Source organism: Lynx rufus, unplaced genomic scaffold, assembly GCF_022079265.1.
Source record: "Lynx rufus isolate CCGP_SWC_20201006 ecotype Redwood Valley unplaced genomic scaffold, mLynRuf1.p SCAF_16, whole genome shotgun sequence".
Classification (NCBI taxonomy): Eukaryota; Metazoa; Chordata; class Mammalia; order Carnivora; family Felidae; genus Lynx; species Lynx rufus.
This window is the reverse complement of record NW_025814830.1, coordinates 53,754,607-53,780,053: the sequence shown is the minus strand read 5'-3', so window position 1 is coordinate 53,780,053 and position 25,447 is coordinate 53,754,607. Positions and strand designations below refer to the sequence as shown.

At 47.6% G+C, this 25,447-nt stretch overlaps 1 protein-coding gene across 1 annotated transcript in view; it reads right to left on the bottom strand.

Moving 5' to 3' along the window:
- Positions 1-25,447, bottom strand: part of USP10 (ubiquitin specific peptidase 10) — a 70,355-nt gene that overhangs the window by 31,080 nt on the left and 13,828 nt on the right. Inside the window, exons 2-3 of the mRNA XM_047078852.1 lie at positions 9,410-9,478; positions 2,145-2,205 (exon numbers count right to left, since the gene is read on the bottom strand). Coding sequence (XP_046934808.1) covers positions 2,145-2,205; positions 9,410-9,478 — 130 coding nt within the window. The remainder of the gene's footprint in view (positions 1-2,144; positions 2,206-9,409; positions 9,479-25,447) is intronic.

Genomic DNA, 25,447 nt, shown 5'->3' with positions numbered 1-25,447 from the left:
GAAGCCCGCGAAGCCAGGCTTTACACAACACAGTCGAAGCAGTGGGTGACTGGGGACCGCTCAGCGCTCAGGCTATACAGGCAGTGGGTGGTTGGGGGAGGAAAGCAGCTCAAGCAAAACAATGACATCCTAGCAGCGTTTTGCCAAGCGTGCTCCCTGCAGCGCCCTGGGTTCCTGAACGCACCCCGCGGTCTGCAGTGCTCAGGGGCCCCTACAGGTTGTCGTGCCCGCCACTAAGAACTGCTGCTTAAGTGGCTCGCTCAGCTCGTTTCTCCAATTAACAGAGCAGCCAGCCACGTGCAAAGTGCTCACTATTATCACAGAGGGTTGAGCGAAGAGTAAGGCAGAGGCCCTGCCCCAGGGAGTTACATTTACCTGCAGACAAACGCCTCGGACTGAAGCTGACAGTACGGAGGGAGGGCAAGACAAGGCCTCAACGGTTTACAGAGAGAATGCTTCCAGATACAGGAGAGAGCGCCAATTTCCACGAGAAGCTACAGAGGCGTCCGCGGAAGACGCAGGACAGCTGGCTGGGAGCGGGGTGGGGGGGGGGGGGGGCGCACACTATTTCCAGCTGTGGGAAGTGACTGAAGGAGAGGAGAGGCAGGAAAGGCACGCCGTGATGAGCCCCCGCAAAGAGCCCGCTGCAGCTGCCTACGGTGGGAGGCAGAGGACGTCATCCTAAATCATTCATCCAAAACCATACTGGGGGCCGACAACATTCCAGATACGACACCGTGCGGCTGCTGAGCACACAGACGTGGACGACTACGATCCCTGCCGCCACGGCCGCACTCAGCCTGGAAAGGGGGGCGGACTCGTCACTGGACAGTGGGACAAGCACTGTAAGAAAACAGACGTCATGGAAACGCGAGAGAACAGAAAAGGCCTCAGAGAAAAAGGGGCCTTTAAGCTGGCCGGTCTCTAACAGCATGAGCAGGTGGCAAGGTCCCAGCTGTGTTTTCAGCAGATTAAAAGGTGGACTTGAGACAAGGGAGAACAGGGGACAAGAAGCAGTAACTGAACAGAGAACAGCCTGGAAGGCAGGTACGGCGCGAGAAAGGGAAGGAGAGAGCTGGACGCTGGGAAGAGCTGGCAGGGCCTCCCGTCTCCAGCCTGCGCCCCTTGGGCGGGTGGTGAGGCCGTTAACCGGACAAGAATAAAAGGAGTAACATGAAAGGGAAAAGAACGAGACATTTTAAAGCACTGAGGAGACACCTGCAGCATGCTTACGACGTGCAGAATACACGGAGACAGACTGAAATCCAGCGGACTCGGGCAACGGCCGCCCTGGAGGCTGGGCGGCAGGCAGGGGGGCCGGCTCCCTCCAGCTCACTTCACTCCGTCCCGTCCTGAGCCGCCACCAGAACTGCCCTTCCCCTCGCCATCTCCGAGACGCCGGCTTCTCAGCTGCTGATGTGAGACACAGGCTCTCTCTGATTTTACCGTGCACAAAGTCCAGACAGTCTCTTCAAAGCGCATGTCTAGATTATACTTAAGAGCCCATGCTAACGAAGCACGGAACCGGATCCCTGGCTCTCCAAGGAAAGGGTCGGCGTTCGCTTCTCCGAGGCCAGCGAGGCACCTTAATGATCCAGACTGAACACGGTCCACACGGACCCGACCCGCGCGGTGACGGCCGCCCGTGGTAACCGAACCACCCGCCACTCCTTAAACCCCGCAGCCTTCGACAACACAAAGTCACTGCATCTCAGCGGGCACCGTCTCCGGGAATCGACTCTGCGCCCGCTCTCGGGGAGGCGGCAGCTGCGGCCCGGCAGCCTCCCCAACCAGGAGGAAGCCCGCGGAGAAGTTTCTCAGAAAGCACTGGCCGCGAAAAACCTACCTGTGCCGCTGAGAACGGTGAAGAGAAAAACAGACTCGAACAAGCAACTCCTTCGCTAAACCTGGAACATCTGATACTCTGAAGCCCAGAAGACACTTAACTCCTCAGTCAAAACGGTGCAGTGATCAAATATGCTATAGCTTACAGCAAAAACACTGAGCAGTAAGGCAATGTTTACTGGAAAAGTAGGAACGAGCAGGAAACGTGGCTTCCAGGCCTCCTGCCCGTCCCCCCCACCCCTTCCCCAGCACACAGGGCCAGCACGCATGTCCGGGGGGTAGAGGAGAGACCAGCTTACCATCGGGTAGTTCATCGGGAGCTTGTGTGCCACACAGAACTGTTCCATTGTAGGGAGGAAGCTGCACAGGGAAGTGGAAAACAAATTTTAATTCAACAACATGTTAACACCCAACACATGCTTCTTCGTTAAAGCAACACTTCGTTAAAACTCTTTATCCGTTCAACTTCTCGTGACATTTGTTTACCACAATAACATACACTGACAGTAAAATTAAATCACCTTCATTTAAGAAAAAAATACCAGAGGAATGCTTTTAAATATTGCCATTAAGATCCAAAAATGAGGCAAAATAATAAAAACGGACTCCAACGGACACGTGAATCAACTACGATACAATGCTACGACAAACACCCCCATCTCACAGGACGTCAGGCGGCCCACAGGTACCGCGGCCACTTGTCCCGGGCCCCCGACAAAGATGACCCGTACTGCCCGTCGGCGTTTCAGGTTCACCTCACACGCGTCAGCACGGCCAGCGGAGGCCAGGACCAGGCCCACGGGCAGAGTGCCGAGAGCCCACAGAGAAGTCTGAGAATCACGGCTCCTTTTTGACACAGTGCCTTAAATAACTGAATTAAAGGCTGGAAAAAACATTCCTTGTTTAGGAGAGAGAATGCAAAACAGCAAGTATCTGACCTCTTTGTAAAAAGCAGGAAGGCAGTGTTATGAATATCCCAAATTTTTCTTCTTCCTAGCTACTCCATAGCATTTAAGACTTGGAAATGTTTCAAACGGACACATTCGGGGTAAGAATGCTTAGGACGGAAGGGCTAAGGCAAGTGGACCTGAAGAAAGAACAGAAGAGCAAAGCAACGACACCCTAACACAGCCCTTCTCCAAGCGTGTCCCCCCGCAGCACCCGGGCTTCCTGGACGGGCCCCGGGGACTGTCACACCCGCCACTGTCCGAGAACTGCTGCGTGAGTGGCTTCCTCGGCTGATTTCTCCAATTAACTCTCAGCAAGTCGACTCAATAATCACGGAGACAAACACTTATCACTCCAAGTAACCAAGTTCTCTCCCCCTAGAGAACCTAAGGAAACAAAGAGCAGTTCAAAAGGAACTGAACAGGGGCGCCTGGGTGGCTCCGTCGGTGGAGCGTCTGACTTCGGCTCAGGTCATGATCTCACGGTCGTGAGTTCGAGCCCTACGTCAGGCTCTGTGCTGACAGCTCAGAGCCTGGAGCCTGTTTTGGATTCTGTGTCTCCCTCTCTCTCCGAACCTCGCCCGTTCATGCTCTCTCTCTCTCTCTCAAAAATCAATAAAGGTTAAAAAAATTTTTAAAAAACAAAACAAAAAAAAACAAAAGGAAGTGAACACTTTCAGGACCGGAGAGCTATGCATGTTTCCACCACGTATTCCCACTAGGGGGCGCACGGTTCCCATCCGCTGACACACCAGGAGAACCCATTCCGGGTGCGGCCAGGGGCTACCCTGGGACTCGCACCTCGCACGGGGTGCTGCAGCGTTGACCTCTGGCACAGACACACGGAGCAAAAAGGGCGCACGTGAGGACCAGTCGCTTCCCGTTCCTCTGCAGCCACAAGGGAAGTTTATCAAGCTCCCGGATGCAGAGGGCCTTCTCTTTCTCTATCAGTGATAGCAGGGTGCCCCCTGGTGACAGAAATCTATACAACTGTAAGGCACCGAAAGTGCTTAGTTTTTTAATCACGCTGTATTTACACACACTGTGGTAAGGGGTAGAGGCAGGTCCCGAAAACAGACCTCCCACCCCAGCAGACTCCAGGGCAACACTGACAACCTGTTGGTGTTTAAAACACTCTGAGTTACTAATCTGGTAAGAGTGCAAATGTGGGAATTAGTGACGCTGGAATGAGTTCTGGCACAAAAGTGTGTGTGTGTGTGTGTGTGTGTGTGTGTGTGTGTATTTTTTTACTCTGTAAGCATGTGGCACCTTTAATTCAACAAACCTCCACCATTCATAAGATGCCCCTTAGTCTCTGGTAAATGTGGATTTATTATAGACAGCGGAATGAAACTGTAAGAGTTGTTCAAAGTTCCCTCTTTAACCGTGCAGCTATTTACGAGCATACAGACTTTCAAACTGAAGCAAAACCATAAAGCTCTCACACACGAATGCACAGTGAGCAACGCAAGACGCTGACATCTTGTGACATCAGGTACAAAGTGAGATCAACTTAGGCTGAGGATAGCGCCACCGTCTGGAGAAGTCACTGCTTGGGCCCTTTGATGAAGAAGGTAATGTTTTCAACAAATACTGTATGACATCCCTTACCTCTGGAATCTCAAAAACGAAAACACCTCAAATCCAAAACCCAAAGAGTGGAATGGTGGGTCGTTCCCAAGGCTGTGGACTGGGGGAACGGGAGAGACGCTGCTGAGGGGTAAGTACCTGCAACTCGCAGGTAAGCCCTGGACAGGTGACACACTACACGGATTACAGGCAGCAAACCTGGCTATGAACTTCAAGCCTGAGAGACCAGAGTTTAACCGTTGTCACAACTAAAGGAAACGGCAACTCTGTGACGAGACACAGCTAACTCTACGACAGCAATCTTGCAATATAAATGTATCAGATGTGGCACGCACCTTATTAAGCTTACACAATTTTGTGTCGATTACATCTCACGAACTAACGTTTCAAAACCTTTTGGCACTGCCCCCATTTGTTCCGCCGTCTAAAAGCCCCTCGTGAACCTCAAGTCTCTCCTCTGAAGCCCCACAAGGACACCAAACCCCCGAGAGGAACAGTCTTAACTCTCCATAGCCAGACCCACACCCACGCACGCACAGACACACACACCCTCAGCGTCTGCAGCGTGGCCCATCCCGCTTTGGTCTTGTTTTTCCCGTAACTGCATTAAGCATGTGTGCGTGTTGCCCCCAATACTGAAGTTCCGGAAGTCCCAAGAACAAGGAGCATTCATTCACCCCTTATTTGTGAACACTACTGACATGATGACGACTGGGGTTCAAAGCATGCTTATTCAGTAAATTGACTGTATTTCTTCCAGCTGGAGAAATTCATTTTTAAATCACGCTGGCGTACAAACTAGAGCACAGCTTTATAAAAAAAGATCTGCGGTATGTTACCTTTAAATTTCTACTAATATTTAAGATCACATACAGAAACCAGCTGAGAGGGTTTCTTCGGACTCTGTTCAACTACTGACCGTCCTGTCTGGCCAGGGGCAAGCTTTCAAACAGGGAAAGTAAAACGGAGTCCAACACTCAGCTGAGAGAACGGGAGAAAAGCAGAATGTTCCTACAGTTTAACACTTTATGTTTCTCAAACTTTGTTTTTTCAGTTCTTGGCCCCAGGGAGAGGAAAAAAATGCTTCTCAAATTCCTAACAGCCAAAGAAGTACATGATGAACAGGGCTGGTGCGAGTTCCCACGACGGCCACACGGCAGGCACGGCGCGGGCAGGAGCCACCGCCGTTCTCAGCGCGAGGCAAAAGGCCCGAGCCACGAGGCCACAGCGCCAGGAGACAACAGCACCCACACACCCACCCACGCAACCACACGGCACGCCACGAAACAGTCTGTGCCCCACGTGATGATGCTACTAGTACGCTCCAGACTCCTGACTTACAACAATTACGACACTGAGAGAGAGAGCTTGGCCCAATCGCATTAATTAGCCTGTGTTTCCCCTTTGCGGGTCACTGGACCATATGTGATTCTGGCAGACGACATCTGTCATACCTGCCCCCAAACGCAACGCATATTCAAAAGCGAAAACACAGAAGACCCAGAAATGAGCCAGACTTACGAAGATTTCTGGCTATAAACTCATTCTGTTAAGACACAGCCATTACTTCTACAGTAAAAAGCCTGACACGACTTTACCATCAAATCCTTATGTGCGAAGGTCTTCCACAGTAACTAATGACTGCCCAACATTCTGAGAGGTAAACAAACACCCCCGTTTCCCTGTAAGGAAGCACGATGAGTGGGAGGAAACTGCCAGAGCCACCAGGCCTACTTGAGTAGCAGAGTGACCAAGGAGCGCAGCTCTCCAGACTCTGAAATATGGTACATTCTCTACCTTCACATCACAGGAAAACCCACGTTTTTACTGACACTTACCTGCAAACAGGCTCTCACAAACCCACACAAATGCACGCACTTGCGAAAGGCTTTTGTAAAATACACGAGTGGGGCTTTCTCATCTTTTGAAACCTTAATTGCCAAGCGCACAGGCTGTCCTGTCCCTGGCAGGTGCCTCTGTACTCTACTGTGATTCAAAGACAGAAATGCCTTAAAACTCGAACCATTAGTACACAGAGTAGAACCTCAATTACACTAACACTTGGGGAATACGGGACAATCATGTTTTTCCTAATTGTTATTTTTTCTGTCAGGACACACTCAACTCCAAGCCTCATTCTACAAAATCTAACATGCACAGATGCATTTTATTGCCTTAGGAAATACAATCTGTAACGCAGCGTTCACGGTTTCCTGGCTCCTATCCTTAGATTCCTTAAAACGCCCTTACCATCAATGAACACAAAACAGATGGAGATGGGCACTGAAGGGATTTATTCACCTTCTCAACTGTAACCTGACCAAGCTTTGCTTTCGGTGATTTCTTCCTTTTTCCTGAAGTCAAAGAGGAGAAACCAATAAATCGCTCTCTAGTCTGTGCAGCTGAAGTAACACTTTCAACACGCTGTCATTTAATCCTTCCTCTCCAGCCCCAGAGTCTCGAGTTCAAGAAGCCAAGGTGAAACGGGCAGGACTGGCCAAGGCCACATGCAACGCGGGCCGTGTGGCTCCAATCCTAAGGAGTCAGTACCTTCTGCTCCACCTTGCCAAGTAAAAAGAACTCCACACAAAAACACTCAAGTGGCTGGTTAAGTCTCATCAACGTCCTTATCCTTATCCTTACTCGTACCTCCCTTTGTTCTTTTCGATACAATTTCAACAGTTTTCATACTTAAAATACGAATATGAAAAAATATTCCAGATCAGTTTTATTAAACTAAAACAGAAATCATTAATTACATGTAAAAGACCTGAATGGTGAAATGTACCAAAATCGTGTTTAGGAAAAGTCTCATAAAATTGTGAATTCTCCTACAAATGAGCCCATAATTAACACAATTCTAACTGAAATCTCAACGGGATTTTTCATGGAACTTGGCATGCTGATCACAGATTCTTAAGGAACAGTTAAGGAAGAAGGAGAACCAAAACACTTGGGGTAAGCACAAGAGGGTGAGGGCCCTCCCAGAAGACAGACTACAATTAAAACGAGTGGCACTGTTGCAGAGATCAAGCACAAGGGCCAGAGCAAAGGGGCACTGCACCTGAGGGCCCAGTGCTGGGACAGTTCCCTGCGGCCAAGGCAGAGGACGAGGTCAAGCCCCACCGCACACGCACAGCGAAGTCCATTCAGCTGCATTGCATACTACAGTGAACACAAAAACCTTAAAACTTTCAGAAAAAAAACGGTGTCTTTGCTACGTCAGGGCAGGGAAGAATTTCTTAAAGACATTTATAAACCGGAAGTAAAAAAAACAAGACGTTTGGCATGAAAGTTAAAAACTTACTTCCCATACCCAGCAAGCAAGCAAGCAAGAAAGAAAGAAAAGAAATGTGCATCTCACATGAAGTTTTTAAAAAGCCCCCGTGCTAGGGGCACCTGGATGGCTCACTCACTTACATGTCCGGCTTCAGCTCAGGTCATGATTTCAGTCTGTGAGTTCGAGCCCCGCGTCTGGCTCTGTGCTGACAGCTTAGAGCCTGCTGCAGATTCTGGGTTGCCCCCTCTCTCTGCCCTTCCCCCCACTCACACTCTGTCTCTCAAAATAAAATAAAGACACACACACACACACACACACACACACACACACACACACACACACAAATTTTTTAAAGCCCTCGTGCCAGGAAAAGATACTTGTAATATGCAAAACCAAAGACTATGAGTCCTGTAAGCAATAAGAAAAAGACAAGCCACTTAATAAAAAATGCGGACAAGGGAGACAGGTAATTCACAGAAGGGCTGGGCATACGAAAGTAACGAAGCGGTTCTCAACTTTGCACCCTGGGAATATTGTAAATTAAAACAGTGAGAACCCATTCATAACCAGCCCGGCAGACTCACAAAAATTTTGAGCACACCTGTAGTGAGAAGAAGCGAGAAGCTTTTCTTTAACTGAGATGGTGACAGCGCTCACGCACAGCTGGTGGCCACGCAGACGGTGAAACCCTCAGAAAGCGGATGAGCAGAGTAGCCAGTAAAACTAAACACTTACTCCTGGTGGCCCCAGCAATCCCACCCCTAGGAACAGATCTTGGAGAAACCCACAGAGCATGAGGACACACAGTAAAATATGTTTACCGCAACGTTTCTGTAGTAGCGTAGGAACCAAAGATCTAAACGGTCCTCAACAGGAAACAAGGCAAACGAGCTGTGGTACGTTCTACTGACAGTATCGAGAAATTGAAATCAAAGAACATGAATGTAGAACATGAATGTATATTCATCACAGCATGAATGTAAAGAATGTTACCTTAAAAGAAACAAACCTCAAAAGGATGAATCTACAGCTGACCCTTGGACAACACGGGTGTGAACCGTGCAGGCCCACGTCAGGCGGATTTTTTTCCAAAAACACAGAACAGTGCTGTAAATGTATTTTCTCTTCCTTATTATTTTAACCTTTCCTTTTCTCTAGCTTACTTGGTTCTGAGAATACAGTATATAATACTTATAAAACCCAAAATATGGTAATCAACTGTTACCATTGTCATCGGTAAGGCCTCCGGTCAACAACAGGCTACAGATAGTTAAGTTGCGAGGAATCAAAAGTTATTGCGGATTTGCGCGCTGGGGTCGGCACTCCCAATCCCCATGCCGTTCAAGAGCCAACCGCAGTATGACTCGTTTTACCATTTAAACCACAGGAAACAATATGGTGCTACAATCTGTTGACAACCACGTATGTAGTGAAAGGTGAAGACGACAGTCCGAAAACAATACCAATCCGGCAGAGTTGTTACTTCTGGGGAGGGAAGGCAGGAGGTGGGAACGGGTACAAGGGAGGCCACGACGATATCTGTGACGTTTTGCTGTTTAATAAATACAGCAAAATGTTAACAGTAGTCAAATCCGCTCGGTGGGTTTGGGCATTTCTTGTATTAGTCTCTGCGCTTTTCTGTACGTTGGATTTCCTTATCAACAAGCAAAATTAAAAACTCAAAACTAAAACGTAACCATTAGTTATATCTATACACATATTCAAACAAAACACTGTTTTGTCTTACCTCAACTGAAGAGCGAGGAGTCACAAAGAACTGATTGAATTCATCAGGGCTAAAGTCTCCAAAAATATACTGGAAAAAAAAAAAGCCACCGATCACATAAAATATACAATTTATATTTTCAGGCAAGATGCTACAGACTATACCAATCCTATGAAATACGTAGGCCAGAACACCCAAGACCCTTTCTCAATTAAACAGATCAAGGGTCGGCAGAAAAGATTCTGAGGTGTGATTTTCCGATCACAAACAAGAAAAGGCTTAGCCGTTTCCGCAAACTGTCAAAGAACACTCTGAAATTGATAAAGCCTATTCTGAAACAGGTCAACTGTGTGCACCACACTTATCCTTAAGGAAAACCTTCGGGATCACAAGCCCTTCCAGGTGTTCCGTTTACCTGTCTGTCGACATGTCACTATCTCCATTTTCAGCCCTCTCCGCCGCACATACTAATGAAAAGCAGAAAACGTGGTTCAAAAGGCAAGACAGGGAAATCCAAAACAAGAAAAATGCTAATGATCCTGATAAATGATATTTAAGATATATATGTGATTTTTTTATCCTGAAGTTTCATTTAAAAACGATGCACAGACAAACGTATTTTTTAAAGTTTATTCATTTATTGTTTCTGTGAGAGAGAGCGCGCGCGACTGAGCATGCGTGCTCACAAGTGGGGGAGGGGCAAAGACAGAGGGAGACACAGAGTCCAAAGCAGGCTCCAGGCCCTGGGCTGTCAGCATAGAGCCCAACACGGGCCTCGAACTCCTTACAAACTGTGAGATCATGACCTGAGCCGAAGTTGGATGCTTAACTGAATGAGCCACCCAGGTGCCCCAAAGTATTTTTTAATTTTTTATATTATTTTTATTATTGTAAAATTATTCATCTATCCTGAGAAACAGAGACGGTGAGAGTGGGGGAGGGGCAGAGACAGAGGGGGAGAGAATCCCAAGCAGGCTCCAAGCTACCAGCGCAGAGTGCGACCAGGGTCTAAACTCACAAAACCACGAGATCATGACCTGAGCCAAAAGCAAGAGGGAGACACTTCACCAACTAAGCCACCCAGGTGCCCCCAGATAAACATATTATTGAACAGATACAAGCCTATTTGTGAACTCCTGCTTCACAGAATTCGGAATGTGACTTTCTGAAAAAACAACTGGTTTACCTGCATGGAAGCAAGTTTGGCAAGTACCTAGCAGTTCATATTCTCCCCGAAGCTTCTAAAAATAAGTCACTGAAAAGAATCAGTATGACCAGATTTCTACAACAGAGAACACTCACTGAATTATTCATTCATATAATCAACAATTATTTAGAGCCTACTAACTGCCAAGCACGATGATCGGTTGCTGGGGATAAAAATGGTAAGCAGAGGGGCACCCGGGTGGCTCAGTCAGTTGAGCGTCCAACTCTTGACTTCGCCTTGGATCACGATCCCAGGGTGGTGGGATTGAGCCCTACCTGGGCTCCACACTGAGTACGGAGCCCTGCCTGAGATTCTCCCTCCCTCCCTCCCTCCCTCTCTCTCTCTCTCCCCCCCCCGCCCCTCCCCACTGCTTGTGCTCTCACACTCTCTAAAATAAAGGAAAAAAAAACAAAATGGTAAGCAGAGTTAGGGCTCCTCTGCTCTAATGGAGCTCAATAAGCTACAGGGAAATTTACAAGCATATAATCAAAAGTAACCAGTAACTACATATTATAGATGTGGATAATGCCCAGTCTTATTGTAAATGTAGATAAATGCCAATTAACTCTCACAGCCTGTCAGTAAGAATGCACCAATACTTTTCAGGAAAATATTTCTGGAGGGCTCTCTGGCAATAGCTACCAAAACTGTAAATATATATAAAAAAAACAAGAACAGCTTCACACAATACTTCCATATACTTGCAAAAATCCACAAAGAAATTGTGTGTTGATGCTAATGGTGAAAATAAGCAGTCTCGAAACAATTTAAAAATAATTACCTGCGATACTTTCATTCTGAACTTAGACCTTATCATCATTTCCCGCACTGAGGAAAAGCCTGTATTAATTTCGGTCTGGTGTAATACCACGCAATGGAAGGAAAAGGTATCTTTCAGTGAAAAGGAAGCGGGAGAAATGGTGGGGAGGGGAAGCAGGGTGCAATGAAATGACAGCGCTGGCTGGTATTCCCACTACAGACAGAGATCGTAAAGTCTAGATATAAATAAACCTCAAAATGTGCTCAGGAGGGAATGAAAAGACAAGCCAAACTAAGAGAAAATATTTCCAACAATACCAAATGCTGACAAGGATTTGGAACGACTGGGACTTTCTACATGGCCGACACAAATGAAGAATGGCACAGCCACTCTGGAAAAGAGCCAGGCAGTTTCTTATAAAATTACTTACCATCAGACCCAGCAATCCCATGCCTCCTCACTCACCCAAGAGAAATGGAAACCTATGTCCACAAAAACAAAAAACAAAAACCACCCCTGTAGGCTGATGTTTATAGCAGCCCTATTCAAAACTGGAAACAACCCAGGGGCGCCTGGGTGGCTCAGTTGGTTGAGTGACCGACGCAGGTCATGATCTCGCAGTTTGTGAGTTCGAGCCCCGCATCGGGTTCTGTGCTGACAGCTCGGAGCCTGGAGCCTGCTTCAGATCCTGTGTCTCCCCCTCTCTCTACCCCTCCCCTGTTCACGCTCTGTGTCTCTCTGTCTCTCAATAATAAACAAACATTAAAAAAAAATTTTTTTTAAAAACTGGAAACAACCCAAACGTCCATCAAGAGGCGAACGTGGTACGTCTATAAAATGAAACACTACTCAATGGCCCTCAAAAGCATCATGCTAAGTGAAAGAAGTCTGACTTAAAAAGCTACATGTGGTATGATTACACTTGTGTAACATTCTAGGGCAAGACTGTAAGGAGAGAAAACAGCTCAGTGGCTGTGTCAAGGGCTGGGGAAGGACTGATTACAAAGAAGCACAAGGGAACTTTTGGGAGTGATGAAATATTCGCAGCGGAAGCCTGTTGGAAAAACAGTAACCCTCCTAATTGCCAAGGAAACACACAACCCACTAAAACACTAATGACTTCAGGGGCACCTGGGTGGCTCAGTGGGTCGAGCGTCTGACTTCAGCTCGGGTCATGATCTTGCGATTCATGAGTTCAAGCCCCGCTTCGGATTCTGTGTCTCCCTCTCTCTCTGCCCCTCCCCAGCTTGTGCTCGCATGCGCTCTCTCGCTCTCTCTCTCAAAAACATTTAAAAAGATTTAAAAAAACAACACTAATGACTTCAGTCCCCATACAAGGAATGGACAACAAATATTCACAGGACATGAGAGGACAAAAATGAAGAGAATTACTTTTAAAAATGAGTCGGTCGGTATAGGGGCACCTGCCTGGCTCAGTCACGATCTCATGGTGTGTGGGATCAAGCCCTGCATCGGGCCTTGCGCTGACAGTGCAGAGCTTGCTTGGGATTCCTCTCTCTGCCCACCCTTCCTCTCAGGCCCTCTCTCTCACCATAAATAAACTTAGAAAAGAAAAACCTCTGAGTCACACTTTCTAAGCACCCATTCTTATTGTCGTTCACATACAATGTGAAGTGTTCACAAGAGAGATACGGGTAGTGCACAGGAGAACTAAATCTCCAGATGATTTCATAATATCGTGTCAATGAAAGGGGTGGGGGGGGTACGTAATTCCTGGTGGCACCTGCAGGTACCACATCCCCACAGCCGGTGGCTGGAAGAAGCCTCACCATCAACCTAGGCGATGCTCAGAAAGATGCCAAGGAAAACTTTTCTCTTGTGTCATTTTCAATTTTACCATTTTTACTGCTTTCTTTATTTTTAAAGTATGATCTGAAAAACTTTCCTACAGATTTTAAAGGCGTTTTTATTACCATTTCATGCCCATAGTTCCTCCAAGGATATGTGCCTTCAATCTCATCACAAGACTAATGGGAAAAATGAGGAAAAGCTTGATGTGCAGGTGGGGAGGAGTCTCCAGGATACTGTTAAATGAAGAAAACGCTCTTTGGGCACAAAAAGGAAGAAAAGCTGGAGGGAGTACAGTGGCACCAGATTCCTAGCAGGTCTCTTGCCAGAATTCTTAGTTCTGAACCATAGAAATACCTAATTTACTTAAAAAGTTACTTGCAAAAAGTCAATGTAAACAACCGAAATCACTGCCCAACTATTCAAAGACACCCACTCTGCACAACAGTTACACGCCCTGTGCTCCTCTCAAGGTCTCAATGACAACAGATTAGGACTTGATGAAACGCTTAATCCAAAAAAGCCATCCTAAGCAACTGCTAACTATCAACTACACAACGCCAAAGTATCACTTACCGCTCAACAGACGGCTAGCGGGAGCTGTGGTCAACTCCAACGTGATTCCCTCAACACTGGCACACGTGTATCCGAAAACAACTCAGTCTACTCGCTGCTCTTGCCACAATCAGGCCAGACAGATCTTCAATCTTTCAAACGCATGAGTTTCCGAACACGAGCAGTTACACCCCACTAATACAAGAAACAGTCGATTCAATTCTGCGACTGAGATGACGGAGGGATTGCTAAGAGGCTGGCACCAAGAAGAGTGAGCGTTTCTACAAGGTGCTCACCACCCCGAGGAGTCTGGTTAGGATTTCTACTTCCTACAGAATGAGTATTCCCCATATGTTCATGGCAGATAAACCGCCTGAGTCTTCTTCCTATGTGTCTGTACACACACGGCTTATATTTAACCAGAAATCCAAATATAAGGAAGTAACCGCAGATGTAGGAAGGCCTGAGAGTTGGGGGATTCATTCTCACAGGGCGGCCAAGGTCAAGCCCCTGAGGTGTCAGGCAAGAGAAGGCTTAATAAAGGCAATTTCCCACCTTCACGGTGCATGCAAGAAAAAGGACAAGTCCTTTCTAGGCAAAATAACTAACTACCGCCTCTTTGGGAACCCTCTTTGGGAACCACGCAAACCATCATTTGGAATGATGTAAGAAAATACCCCACATAAACTCTGAGGCTGTGACATCATTTCAGGGTTTAACAAAATCAACTGTATCACCCAAAACTGACTACAGGAAGCATTACCACGAATAAGCATTTTATTATCCACATTGTTCCAAAAAGGCAAATAAGAGTGTTGCTTATAAAATAAAATTTAGCTTAAAAAAATTTATTAGGAGCAAAAAAGGTAATTTTTTAATGTCCTGATAAAAAACTACAAAAGCAAAGGCCAAGTATTTATTCAAACCCCGGTGAGTGGACATAAATTACACGGCCCTGCATTTTACTGACAAAATTATTGAACTAAAATTATACCTAAGGGCTCAGGCAACAGTGTTGGGACACTGAGGAGGGGAACCAAACTGCCATTAAGTGTTCAGGTTCTACCATCTCCTTCTCCAAAAGCCTTCTTAATTTTCCATCACAAAATATTTCAGGTGTTTGGCAAAATGAAGAACGTGACCAAAATAGAAGGGCGGGACTGTGTTCTTCAAAAATTCAGTGTTATGAAGGCTGTAGAAAAGCCCCAGATTACAGAAGCTACAGACACCCGCCAACTAAAGGCAACACCCGGCCCCAGACTGGATCCTGTCCCGGCCGGGAGACGCTCTAAAGGAGATTCTTAGGTCAACTGACAAAATTAGAATACGGACGGCAGGTTATAAAAAGTATCGTCTCAATGTAAATTTGCGAACGCGGGAACTGTCCAGCTGTGGTTATGTAAGAGAACATCCCCATTCTTAGAAAATACCTTCAAGTACACGCGAGGTAAAAGATCATGGCGTGTGTAATTTCTCAAATCTCAGAGGGTGGATGACAAAATGTGTATCTGCACACGCACGTGTTAAGTGAGTGAGTTTGGGAATATGTCTGTGGAGAGAGAACTCAGGCACACACATAAATGACTATGCAAAGGGGGTTAAAGCTTTTTTTTTAAGTCAGAGAGAGAGAAAGACAGAGACGGCGGGGGGGGGGGGGGGGGAGGGGAGGGCAGAGGGAGACAGAATCTTAAGCAGGCTCCGCATAGGGCTCAATCCTATGACCCTGGGATCATGACCTGAGTCGAAAGCAAGGGTTAATGCTCAAGTGATGAGCCACCCAGGCGCCCCCAAAGGGTCGATCTGGGTAAAGGAGTAAAATGGGGGTTCTTTGTACCGTTATTATTTTCGCAACTTCTGTAAATTTGAAATTATTCCCAAATAAAGAGATTTAATTTAAAAGTCAAAGCTGAGGGGCGCCTGGGTGGCGCAGTCGGTTAAGCGTCCGACTTCAGTCAGGTCACGATCTCGCGGTCCGTGAGTTCAAGCCCCGCGTCGGGCTCTGGGCTGATGGCTCAGAGCCTGGAGCCTGTTTCCGATGCTGTGTCTCCCTCTCTCTCTGCCCCTCCCCCGTTCATGCTCTGTCTCTCTCTGTCCCAAAAATAAATAAATGTTGAAAAAAAAAAATTAAAAAAAATAAAATAAAATAAAAGTCAAAGCTGAAAACACTCATTTGTGAGACTAACCTTTAACCCCTCTCTTTACGTGAGTATGAAACATTCTCTTTCCTCTGGAGAAGTATTAATAAATACATTCTAAAGTCTTTTTAGGGAAAAAATATTGTAGGAGTCTGGGTTAAAAAAAAAAAGGTAAATACGGAGCTCCTGGGTGGTTCAGGCAGTTGAGCATCCGACATTGGCTGAGGTCATGAACTTGCGGTTCATGAGTTCGTGCCCCACATCGGGCTCTGTGCTGACAGCTCAGAGCCTGGAGCCTGCTTCGGATTCTGTGTCTCCCTCTCCCTCTATTCCTCCCCGGTTCACACTCTGTCTCTCTCTGTCTCTTTCTCTCTCTCTCTCTCAAAAATAAAGATTAAAAAAAATAATAAAAAAGAAACATGACTCTGCCTGATTTCATAGGATTTATAATTTATTGGGGAAGAAAAAGCCACTGACCGCATGAATTAGTTCTGTCCTGTAAGAAAGAGCAGAAAAAGATACAACAGGACAATTGAGTCTGCATGAAGAAGAAACAGTAGGAGTAAGGGCATTCTTTCTTGCATTTCCAAAGCCAGGCACGGGGCCCAGCACAGACAGATGCTCAGTCAATGGGTTCAGTGAGGACAGAACAAAAGAAGGTGCCTGAAGGCCCTCTGTTGGCCCACCTGCACTACAGAAATGTTTACATTGCCATTAATAATTTTACTCTCTCAACAGCTGTAGCAGACTCTGTAAAGCAAAGCTGGAAACTCCCTCTAGGTTTTCAGCAACCCCCACCTGAGGTGGATGAATAATGGAGTCATGAGAAGGAACAGGAAAGCAACCATCGAAGGCTCCCTTCACAGCTGCCATGATGCCCACGGGAAAGGCCCGCGGTCAGGGGCATGCCCCACGGGCTTCTGGGCTCCCCAAGCCCCTTCTCCAGGAAGCAAGCCTGTAAGGTGCAGAGGCTCTCGCCCACGACCGGGGACGCAGCTGACTTCTCCTCATTTCCAACTAATTCCAGCTCAGGCTTTCAGAACTCCCACTGTTCACATGTTTGATTGTTTTCTGATCCTTTCTAGAAAGGACATAACAACAACAACAACAACAACAACAACAACAAAGACATCGAAAGTGCTTCCGGAAAACAGGGCAAACCCACAACACAGGACGGAAACCCGCCCCCAGGCCGAAGCACAGCCCCTGGGCACGGCTGCTCTGGGTTTCACCTTCTGGAGACCCGATCTGGCCCCTGCAGGGAGGGCCTGGCTCTGTGAACGCTGAAGAAGGGGCTAGGCAAACCTGGAAACACCACGTTCACACTAAAGGAAAAAACAAAGACGCGATGTCACCGCAGGAAGGTGAGAAGGAAAGATGCTGGCCGTCGCCTGCACCGCGTCCGCGTCCTGCACAGACCGCGGGAAGCCACACACCGGAGGCACGGGGACTCCCACCCCAGCGCGGCGCTAGGGGGCGCTGGAGCACCGCGTGCTGCGCCTTCAGTCCCACTTTCAAAATCTCATCTCTAAAAGCACGAATACAAACAGAGGGTGCCACCAAAGCAACGTTCCGCCTTCAGAAGGACGCGCGAAAATAGAAGATCAGCCTCTGAGAGAAAAAATAAAGCTACGAGGCAGCGATCGATGAGCACCCTGCCGCGTGTGCACGGTACTCGGTTTCCCAAGGCAGTGAGACACCGGCGAGCCAGCTCCCAGAACCACTGCCAGCCGACGGGCATCAAGCCAAGCCTCGCCGGTGAGAGGACAGAACCAGGCACAGCTACCAAGAGGCCGAGAGACACGACGTCTTCTCCTCCCTCAGCATCCAACCCAGCAAGGCTGAATTTGGGAGAGAGGAGGAAAGACGAAGGACTAACAAACTCGTTCGTTTCGAGAGTGACGAAGTCTGAATGTCCTCTCTAGTGGACGTGAGGGGGTGCTGGACTGGGCAACTGGGAGCGTTCTGCCAGCTCCGAAGGCATCTCCTGGATCTCACAGGGACAAAGCAGCAGGGGTGTGGAAATGTCCCCAGGCTAACCCATGCGACCACATGGATGAACCCTGAAAACCATGCTGAGGAAAAGTCAGGCACGAAGGGCCACGTGCTGTATGATTCCACTCCTGTGAAACGTCTAGAAGAGGCAAATCTCTAGAGACAGAAAGCAGACTGTGATCGCCAAGGGTTCAGGGGAACGGGAAATGAGAAGTCGCTGCTAATGGATCCGGGGTTTCCTTCTGGAGTGGTGAAATGCTCCGACATGGATTGTGCTGATGGTTGCGCAACTCCAGGAACACACCAAAAACCACGGAAATGTACTCGTATTGAAATGGGTGAATTCTATGGGATGTGAATTAGATCTGAACAAAGTAAAAAAGAACGTCAGTGCCTGCCTAAAAAAGTCTAATTTCTTCACTAAACTATACTGATCAGGCCTGCTAGGTGACGGATGCTCAGTGACAGCTACCGAACAGTCACAGCGCACTTTCAACTCTACAAAGTGGTGTGCAGAGAGGACACTGTTCAGGCAGTCGAGGCACACGGGAATTTCGCTGACTTAACCATATGCGCTGAGCACCAACTATCTACACAGAGCTGTGTCGGATCAGAATACACTGAGTAAGACAGACACAGGGTTCAGGACAGCACCACATTTACAGTTCTGTCCCAGCACAAGTGAACTGCAAGCTGCACTGGGAGCTACAGAGGGCAAAAGCAGACAAAGAGGGAGGCAGAGAAGGGCCTGCTGCCCAAAGCACTGGGCTGGAGCAGAACCCTGCTTTACCTTCTTGGGGCCGAGGGATCCCGAGAAGGGGACAAAAGGACAAACTGTTACAAAGCCACTCCCATGGGCGGTGCCCTCTTCTTAGGATTCTAGCATCCAAATGCTGCAATATCCTGTCAGTTTCACAGGGTTTGTGTGTTTCACGTGACTACTAAAGTCCATGAGAAGATCACCGCGCACCTTCCAAAGCACGATCTGTGACGGGCTGGCTGCGTATTCCTTCAGAGCTTTCATGGAGATTCTGAGCTAAAACTTGTTCCCACCAAATCTATTTCCAAAATTAGAAAATATGATTCATCTAACAGAAATCCATTTCGTACCAACTTCCCAGTCCTACATCTGCATTAGGTACTTTACACAATGGCAGTTAAATTTTAACTTACTTTGCTCTAAACTAATACTAAACAGCAAGATAAAAGAGCCCTCGTTACACAATAACTTCTACCTAGAATTTTTATCACATGGAAAAAAAGCTGGTAAATTATTAGGGAGTGAATTTAGCCCCAGTAGAAAAGTTCAAGATTCCACCATTTTCATTTTCATTACCATCACCTAGCTGCTAATCTAGGGAGGAAGGAACAGGGTTGGTGGGGAGACACAAGGCAGGGAGGAAGAGAGAACAGAGAACAAAAAGGAGAGAACAGAGAAGAAAACGGAAAACAAGCAAAACACCAACAAACACGACACCATAACAGCAGTGCTCCCTCTGCTGGGGCCAAGGGTGAGTGCAGACAGGCTGCAGGGAGGGGAGGTCTGGGGAGCCACTGCAAGGGTAGAAAAGTACCTTAACTGTTGACGTGATTACATAAGTGGGCGCATTTGTTGAGACTCATCATGTATACTTTAAATGGGTGACATTCCCTGCACATAAATTATGCCCCCATAAAGGTTTTTTTTTTTAATGAACAGGAGCCAAGTTAAATTCATCTGCGTATTGCTGGCAGTCAATGCAGTACTTGGCATACAGTAGGTGCTCAAAAAAGCTTTGCTGAACAAATCATTTCAAGAAGAGGAAGAAGAGATCCCCACTCTCCCACCCCAATTATAAGTTCTTGGGATAAGGAATGACAGCCTCTCCAACCTCCACAACAACAGGAAACTTCCCACATGTCAGTGCCACCAAATCACCCCGTTTGCTCTGACTGGTTTTTATTCTTCGGTTTTTAAGATCACAAGAGATGTTCCAGGCAGAAGCACAATTTTCACGTTTAAATATAATCTTTAGGGGGGCGGCGTCTGGGTGACTCAGGCGGTTGAGCATCCAACTTTTGATTTCAGCTCAGGTCATGATCTCACGGTTTCTGGGTTCAAGCCCCATGTCAGGCTCTGCACTGACAGCACAGAGCCTGCTTGGGATCCCCCCACACACATACAAAAGAAATATACACACACACACACACACTTTAAATGTAATCTTTAGGGATACCTAGGTGGTTTAGTCAGTTGAGCAGACTCTTGGTTTCAGCTCAGGTCATGATCTCACAGTTCACGGGATCAAGTCCCACGTTGGGCCCTGCACTGTCAGCAAGGAGCCTGCTTGGATTCTCTCTCCCCCTCTATCTCTGCCCCTCGCCAGCTCACTCGCCCTCTCTCTTTCAAAATAAATAAACTTTAAAAACTAAATAAACATAATCTTTAAATATAACCAAGATATAACCTTTCATTTTTAAATATATATTTAAACATAATCAAGACAATCTGAATTAAGCTTTACAGAAAACTTATTGAGAGCATACTTGTTTTGGCCTAGAGGAAAATCATTCACAATTACCACATGGTCGCCCAGACTAAAGAAAAATCGACTTTCACATTTTAAATCTAGAAGGGAAAAAGGGGGTAGAAAAAACCATGCGTGTGATTACAAAGTATCGGGGCAGGTCAACCTTTCAAAAATCCGTTTTCATTCCCTACCACCCCCCTACTATCCTCGCCTACCAAGAAAGTCACCTGTGTCCAGTGTGGAGAGGGCACTCTCCTAGTCTTTACTGTCCCCCTCTATTTTTGGCTTAAACTTTTTTTTTTTTAAAACATATTTTACTAAGAACCACCTATTTGCAGTCAGATCCACTTCTCGGTCATAAATATGACTCATGTTCTTGTGGATAAAAAATTCTTTCCTTTTAAACTGATGCACAAGAAAGTTAACATAACCGAGAATACCAAGTGCTGGTGAGGCTCCGGAAGAAGGGGGACCCTCACGGTTGCTGGTGGAGATAGAAAATGACACAGCTACTTTGGAGAAGCTGGCACTTTTCTATAAAACAAAACACACCGCTGACCACATGACCCAACAATCCCACTTCTAGGTATTTTACTCACAAAAGTGAAAATCTACGTCCACCAAAGACTTGCAGATAAACGCAAATCTTCGTTTAGCTTCGTTCCTAACAAACACTGGAACAAAACCGTGCACCAAGAGGTGAAGAGACAGGGGCGCCTGGGGGGCTCGGTCGGTTAAGCGTCCGACTCTTGATCTCAGCTCAGGTCATGATGCCAGGGTCGTGGGATGGAGCCCCACATCGGGCTCCACCCTGAGCTGAGCGGCGAGCCTGCTGGGGGTTCTTTCTCTCTCCCTCTCTCTGCCCTTCCCCTGCTCGCTCACTCTCTCTCTCAAAATAAATAAATAATTACATTAAAAAAATAAAAAGAGGTAAAGAGAGGAACTGTGTTACTTCCATAATGAAATGCTACTCAGCACTGAAAAGGAGAGGACTCTTACCCACAGTACGGATGAATCTGAAAGTGCTGTGTAGAACGAAAGAAGCCAGAGAGAGGAGTACACTCCGTATAATTCCACAGAAACAAAATCCTACAAAAGGGGATATGCCCAGTGACAGAAAGCAGATCAGCAGTCACCCACTGTGGGGCAGAGACTCATGGCAAAGGGGCATGAGGGAACTTTCTGGGCAACAGATTGATTGTGGGAACAGTTACCCTGGCACAGACGTGTCAAACCTCAATCTGAAAATTTAAAATCGGTACATTTATTCTATTAAATCATACCTCAAAATGGCTAATGTTCTAAAACTGGTGCAGAATTAACCAATGCACGTCTACAAATAAGGTGGATGAGGCAGCTGAACTACAGAAGCAACGCTGGGAGCGCCGGGGGGGGGGGGGGGGGGGGGGCTCGGTCGCTTGAGCGTCTGACTCCTGATTTCGGCTCAGGTCATGGTCTCATAGTTTGTGAGTTCAAGCCCTGCGTTGGGCTCTACCCTGCTTGGGATTCTCTCTCTGCCCCCACCTCTTGCTCGTGCGTGCTCTCTCCTTCCCTCTCTCTCTCAAAATAAACTTTTAAAACATTAAACCAGAATTAAGTAAGTAAAAGCAGCTCTTGAAGACCAAGGACCACAGTATTAATCCTTCACTTACATTAAGCAGATTCTTAAATACTCTGCTAACATCCACACGCTGAGATGCGTTTTAAGATTTCGTGTTCCTGGGTCCCAAGACTCTTACTAGTAGTACCCAGCACCACCTACGATACTGGGCATGACACCTGTAACCTGCTGCCTGGTATCGCCATCAGGGTGCCCACTCCCGTAGTTGCCCAAGCACTAGACCAGAGACTGTTCCAGCGCGGCACGGCCTCTCTAACTGCCTAGATCCCCCAACCGCCTACTCAAACCCCACACCACACACAGACACTTGCTGCCAGTAACACTGAATCAGACCTCGGGTGTTTCATTAAACAGAGTGCTACGCGGGCAGAAACTTGCACATGCATCTGCTCTACAGGGTTTTTCACTTAATGGAACATGCTGGAACCAAACCAACAGAAGCTCAGCTACCGAAGGCCACCTGCCAAAAAGGAGCGTGCATCACTAAACCAGAACTTTAAGTTAAAACACATTCGGAAAAAAGCAGTGTGACTGCATAAACAATTTCCTTCTGATCTGCTGCCCACTGCCAATGGGTTCCTAAACACCTTCAAGTTCCACAGCTGCCTGCCTTACACCCCGCAGCCCACACACCCGGAGGGAGCACGTTTAGAACGTTCCCCTTCCGGAGCCGCTCTGCTTGTCAATGAAAACCAAAGTTACTTGGAAGAGTCGGTCCAAGCAGTAAAAGCTGCAAAATTACGATCTGCTGAAAGTAAGAGAAAGCAAAACCGGGCGCTGACAGCTAAGGCCGGGCCGAGCCCACGGAGGAAGCAGTCCGCCGCTCGCTTTTTCGGCTTCACTTTCACCTAATGATCTGCCGAAAACAAAGACCGCAACTAGGCAGAAACAGCTTCCTTTACCAGCCAAAAGAACAGATTGCGCTCCATTCCTGAATTACGTTTGTAAGTTGGCTGTTATGATTAAAAATCTTTTATTAGAAAAAAACAAAACCTGAGACTTCGGGAAGTCTGCCCTATAGCAAAGATGTGGAGCTCGAAACTCGAATCTCCCGGAAAAGTATTTCACCCACCTGGCTCACAATGCTGTTTTCCGCATAGAACACCAACCACCGGTGGGGCTCACCTGGCAGGGGAGCGGGGTCAGCTGTGCAGGACGAAGGCCTGTGGCAGTGGTTCTCAGCCCCAAGCTACCCCTAGGATCGTCTGAGGATCCTCGGGCCTTCCCTGCAGAACTCCAGGGTTCAGTGGGGGCAAGCAGGGAGCCCAGGCTTCACTCGACATGCTAAACACTTTGTGTCCTCGTGACGTGCAGTTAGGGTTCTGGCCCGCCGTGGAGGGCGCTCCCACGGCCACTCCAGGCAGCTGAGGAGTTGGGGAAACCAAGACAGCACGAGGGAAGGCCAGGCGGGCACAGCCACCTCGCCACGCAGTTATGGCCCCAAACCAGACAGAAGCAACCCGGAAACCAGTTGAAGCGATCACTTTGTGAAAGGACCCTCTGCTTGATGAACAACGCGCAGAGCATCTGTTTTTAAAACGGGAACTCTTTCAGTGCTTTCAAGGGTTTACTCATCACTAACAACTTACCGGCAAACCACAAAGCTAAATGTCAGCCAGAAGAGAAACTATCACGCAAGCAAACTGGCAACAATTTGATACAACAATTCCATTCCCAGGTAACGTTTCGACCCGTCTTTTCCACAAAGACCATTCTTTTATAAGGGAGCTCATTTCCCATTTGCTCTTAACTAACTGAAATCTAACGCTCACCTCCAACACTCTGCTTTTTCAGAAACAACCTCCCATCCTAGCATCCTTTCACACCCTCCAGCTAGTCTGTCTCTCCATCACGCACCCGATTTGTCCACACTGGGAGCTCTCTCTCACACACACGCTCTTTCCGTGGGTGGCTCCCGCCCCCTGCAGGTCCGGACTCTGCTCCAGCCACCCCTCCTCCCCACCCCCGGCCTGTCCACGCCTGTCCCCGTCCCGCAGGCAGCTCTGTTCCCCGCCTCAAACCGTGCGGGTGAAGCCCAGACTCCCATCCTCTCCCGGCCGCTCGGTCAAGTTCCAGGCCCACTTCTCAGGCTGCCAGCCCCACGGCACTCCTACTTCCAAGCTCTGGTTTCGCCTTCAATTCCAAAGGCCCGTTATTTTCTCAAAACCAGCTCCTACACGAACGCCAACGGCAGACTTCATGGTTCTGCCAACCTCCCAGAAGAGAAACCTTGAAGATTATCTTAAATCATGTACCTTTCCATCCCAAATTTCTGGGACAATCTCAACAAAGTACCAAAATGTTCAGAAAGCTTTATCTGGCAAGAACAAGGGCAACTACATGAAGAGAAAGAAGTTTTCTGATTAACTGACCCCTATCGACATCCCACGACTGAGACCCAGAGAACAGTATCTCCATGAATGAAAGGCAGGAGTAGCACCTTTCTGAACATACACCGCACCTCAATAATAAGATTATGGGGCACCTGGGGGGCTCAGTCAGTTAAGTGGACGACTTCGGCTCAGGTCATGATCTCACGGTTCGTGGGTTCGAGCCCTGCGTCGGGCTCTGTACTGACAGCTCAGAGCCTGGAGCCTGCTTCCAATTCTGTGTCTCCCTCTCTCTCTGCCCCTCCCCCGCTTGTACTCTGTCTCTCTCTCGAAAGTGAACATTAAAAATGATTGATACACAGATGTCATTTTATCATTACATTATTTCTTAAAGACAGGGATTTCTAACCGTTATTTGGGGGGGAGTAGACCTCCCTGAGAACACAGTCCACTACCTGAAGAATGCACACACGGAGGAAGTGACAGACCTGGAAAAGGAGAGGGGGGAGGAGGGTGCTCCCGGATGGGACTGTAACGGACTTTGCAGCCATCCTCCAAATGTCCATTGTCCTCCTCCCCTGCTGCTTAGCGGTCACCCAGTCCAGAAGGCTGATACACACCCACTCCCAGCTCTAGATGGGAGCAGCTCTAGATGGGAGCCCGACCTGGCATGCCACCCACCCTCCCTGCCCACAGCACCCGGTTCAAGGGTGACCCAGAAGGCACAAACCCCAAGACACAGCCAAGAATTCTGGATCACACGTCCACTCTCTTGTTCTGGTTGATGTGGAATAGGCTGGACATACATAGGAAGCCTACAACCGCTGTGACTATTTTCTCATTCGGAGGAAAACTAGTCTTAGGAAAATGCTGACACAACAGAAGTGAAAAGAAACCAGGTCCTCAAAGATATCACTGAATTGATTAATCAAACCAACCTTGAAGCGTGACCTACCTCTGGGATTTCTGGTTCCATGAGCCAATAAATCTCTAGTTTATGCTGTAAGCCAATTAGAGCTGGCCTTTCTTTCACTTGTTCTCAAAAGCATCCTACCTAAGACAGGAACGAAGCGCACTATAAAGGACATAAAAAGGCTTGTTCCAGGTTCAGTGGCAGCAACCAAGGGACTCAGAGAA